Source organism: Poecilia reticulata, linkage group LG22 (assembly GCF_000633615.1).
Source record: "Poecilia reticulata strain Guanapo linkage group LG22, Guppy_female_1.0+MT, whole genome shotgun sequence".
NCBI classification, from domain to species: domain Eukaryota; kingdom Metazoa; phylum Chordata; class Actinopteri; order Cyprinodontiformes; family Poeciliidae; genus Poecilia; species Poecilia reticulata.
In genome coordinates, this window is record NC_024352.1 from 21,269,729 (window position 1) to 21,273,537 (window position 3,809).

General features: G+C 31.6%; 1 protein-coding gene across 1 annotated transcript in view; it reads left to right on the top strand.

Annotated features, from left to right (window-relative positions):
- The first annotated feature begins 1,631 nt into the window (after positions 1 to 1,631).
- asb2b (ankyrin repeat and SOCS box containing 2b) overlaps positions 1,632 to 3,809 on the top strand; it is an 8,523-nt gene continuing 6,345 nt past the window's right edge. Inside the window, exon 1 of the mRNA XM_008400080.2 lies at positions 1,632 to 2,047. Within this exon, the coding sequence (XP_008398302.1) occupies positions 1,938 to 2,047 (110 nt within the window). The 5' untranslated portion in view covers positions 1,632 to 1,937. The remainder of the gene's footprint in view (positions 2,048 to 3,809) is intronic.

Sequence of the window (3,809 nt, forward strand, 5' to 3'; positions counted from 1 at the left end):
AATCTGAGCAATGCTACAGTAAATTTAACGAGATTCTTCCTCCATCTTCAACTGAATTTGGTGAAGTGTGCTGAGGAAACGTGCATGACAAAACCTAGGGGCCACCTCCAGTTCACAATAAGGAAGCGTTTTTAAAAAATACTTCCTCAGAAGTGATTGTGAAACAAACATCAGCTGTAATTGTGGGTTTCCTCCAGCATGTTTTCACACTCCGCCGGCTGCTTCGCAGAGAGAAACTTCTCTAAAAGCAGAGGATGAACGAAGCTTTGTGGTGGTGAGTCTTTAAAATTAAGCTCAACAGATTATTTGTGTTTGTGTTCCTGCTCTTATTGTTTATGAATCTAATTAGTATTTTGGCTGGTTTTAAAGGTATGATGGAATAATAAACATCTCTCTTAGCTGTTTCTTGTTGTAATTCCTAAGTTATGATTTAAAGCACTTTGAATTGCCTTTGCTGAAAATGTGCTATATAAATAAAACTACCTTGCCTTATCTTACCTTTATGGACAGAGTACCCAAAAATTTAATTAAAGTAAGAGTTGAACTACTTGAACATATTTTTACTCAAGTAAAAGTTAAAAAAAAAGTATTTGGTAAAACGTCTACTCAAGTACTGAGTAACTGATCATATTGTCAATCATTTAATGCACGTTTCAAACTCAAGGCCAGTGGGCCAAATCCAGACCGCTCATAGCTTTTTATGTGGCCCTCTAGATTCTAGACAAAACACCAAGTGTGCTTAAATATAAGTTGTCAATCAAATTACTGCAGTTTTGATTTATTTACTGCCAAATTATATCAATCAGTCCATCCAATTTCTTGAGAATTATTGTGTAAATTCACGCAAAATCAATAAATCCCTGCAATTTTTTGTTTAGTTTGGAGTTTATTGCAGATTTTTCTCAAACAATTGTCAAAAACTTTCTTACTTGTACTAAACAGCTGCCTCAGCTTTAATTGATGTCAGATTGTAGTACATGAGCTATACAGCTGGTAATAAAAAAGTTGCATTTACCGTCATAAATAAACACAAACATTGTAAATATTTGCTAAATATGTGATAAAAAAAAGTTTTTTCTCTTTTTTTTAATCGCACATATTTGTGATTTTTTTATTGCAAAAAAATCACAAAAAGATTCATGAAATCCTGGAGGGACTGAAAAGATGTTCAGTAATATTACTTAAGTTTAAGAATTCATTGATATTTTAACAGTTTGTGATCAGGTTTTATCAATATATTCTGGCACAACCGGCCCTTTAAGAGCATTTATGATCTTGATTTTACCCAAAACGAACCCCTAAAGGACACCCCTAAAGGAAATTTTGGTATTTTAAGGTACAAAGATGACAATAGTTCATGTCAGTAACACAACATAACAAAGTCAGGCAAAACAACATTTTTCCTAATCAGTTAATTTAATAAAAAACGTATAAAACTTTAACAAAAACTGCAGGTGTGTGTCTGTGTCTGGTGAATTTTTGGCTAAAAAGTGTTTGTTTTAAATTTTACTTAAGTAAGAGTAAAAATACTTCATAATAAAATTACTTGAGTAAAAGTAAAAAGTACAGCAGAGTAAAAATACTCCTGAAAGTAATTTTTTAAATTATTAATTAAAGGTTACTGACGTATATGTAACTGAGTAACTGTAAGTAGTTCCTGCAGCTGTTTATGGGTCAGTGATCCTGCAGCAGCAGACTGAACCGAACAGCATGACCTTAAAAGGAATCCCCTCTTCAAACCTCTGATTGCTCCCAGCACCGTGTTCATCTTTTTCACTGAGGAGATACTGAACTCTCACTCTGCTCCCTGTGCCTTTTATCACACAAAAACATTGGACATATTCCTACAGCCCTGGGTTTGCACAGCCTGTATTCATTTTTTTTTAAATGTGTTTTTCAGATTTTATTCTGATTTATTTGTAAAGAAGACGGCAGCGATGACGGCGGTCAGCAGATACAGGTTTCTTTACAACAGACTGAACAGGGATTTGAAGCAGAGACGATCTGTTTGCCTCCACAGTCGCCTCATTTCACCAAACTTCTTCAGGTACGGAAAACAGATGCAAAATAAAATCTGTTACAAACTGAGCATCTCAACAGACCCGAGCAGCGACTAACGACTACTTTAGTATCAGATTATTCTGATGATTATCAGACAAAAAATTGCAGAATTTTCACTTAAACTATTTAGGTTTTTTATGTCCAATTAGAAATACATTTCAAGATGCAAATAATTATTAAATTCCTATTTTAAAGAAGATAATAAGCATTTTATTCCTTAAAATGCAATAGTACAGCATTGTTTTAGTGAATTTGAATCAGGTGGAACTAAAACAATGCCACTTGAGTTTTTACAGAAAAAGGTGTAATCTTAAATGCAAATGTAAATATGATAAATAAGATTTTTTCACTTAAACAGGGAAAACATCTTGTGAAAGGTCTGCCAGTGGAACTACTTTTTAAAAGTATATATTCAGGAATTATTAACTTAAAACAAGTGTATTTATCTTGTTAAACAGTTTAAAGTTAGTTTTGTCCTAATTCAAGTACCAAAATATTTGAATTACAAACTATATAGTAAGAGAAGTAAAACAGATACTCACTGAAAGACATCTGATATGTCAGTGAACAGCTTTACAATTCTGTTTATTTTATAAATCTTTCTTGTTGTGTGAGGATTATTTGTATTTTTCAGTTTTAATAAGTTTGAAACCATAAAATCTACAGTGAACACAAAGAAAACTGCAGCTTCAGGTTTCAATGACTGCAGGTGGCCTTAATTTGAATGAGCAGCAAATCCTGCGGCTTCCTGCAGACGCACGTCCTAGTGACGTCAGACGTTTACATCTTATCGGTGACCGGGTTAGCCCCGCCCCCTGCGGTTTAACTGCCGCTCACTGAACTTGAGTGGCTCACCGAGATAAAAGCAGTTTTTGCATTTATTAAACAAAGCAGCTCTGTGCAGAGATCGTGTTACGAGTGTGTCCATGGCACACTTTGGAAATAAATTTTCTTTTACCTGATTTTATCTTTGATTATGTTATGAATTATTTTCATTTTCATCTTTAAAGTACCAAAAATTACATTACTTATTTACATATGTTTGGTCCATCTGATGGTTTTGTTTCTAAATATTAATTAAGTGATTCATTTTTTGATCAGTTAATACTCGAGTCACCTTTTTAACAAATACTTTTTTTAAAACTCTTGAGTAATTTCTTGCAAGGCTACTTTTTCATTCAACTTGAGTATAAATATGTAACGCTCCTTTCTTGAGTACTCTACCTCACTTCTGCATAATTTTAATTCATTATTTTTATGGAGGTAAAATGTGGCCATAAATTGTGTTTAAAAGAAAAAAAAATACTGAAAGTATTTTGAAGCTAAAAAAAAAAAAGAATGTTAATACTGATTTTAAAAAATGAAACTGAAAATAAAAATTACACTAAAAAATGTTTTCAAACTCAACAAAATTTGCAACTGAAAACATAAATATGAAAAAAAAATGTTTTGACACTGAAAAAAATTAAAAATACTTTTAAGATGTCAGGTTTTTTCTATAGTTTTTTTTGTTTGTTTTTTTTTTAGTTAAAAACACCTTGAACATGTTTTTTTCAGTGTCAAATTATTATTTTTTTTAAGATCTAAAACTGAATATTTTTTTAAAAACTACTGTCCAGTTTCTGATTTTTTAAAAGTTTGGAACAAAAAAATTAAAAATAAAAACACTGAAACAAAAATCCCCTAGAATCTTAAAAGTAGTTTTGATTTTTTTTTTCCAGTTTCAAACTGTATTTTCCAGTTTCAAC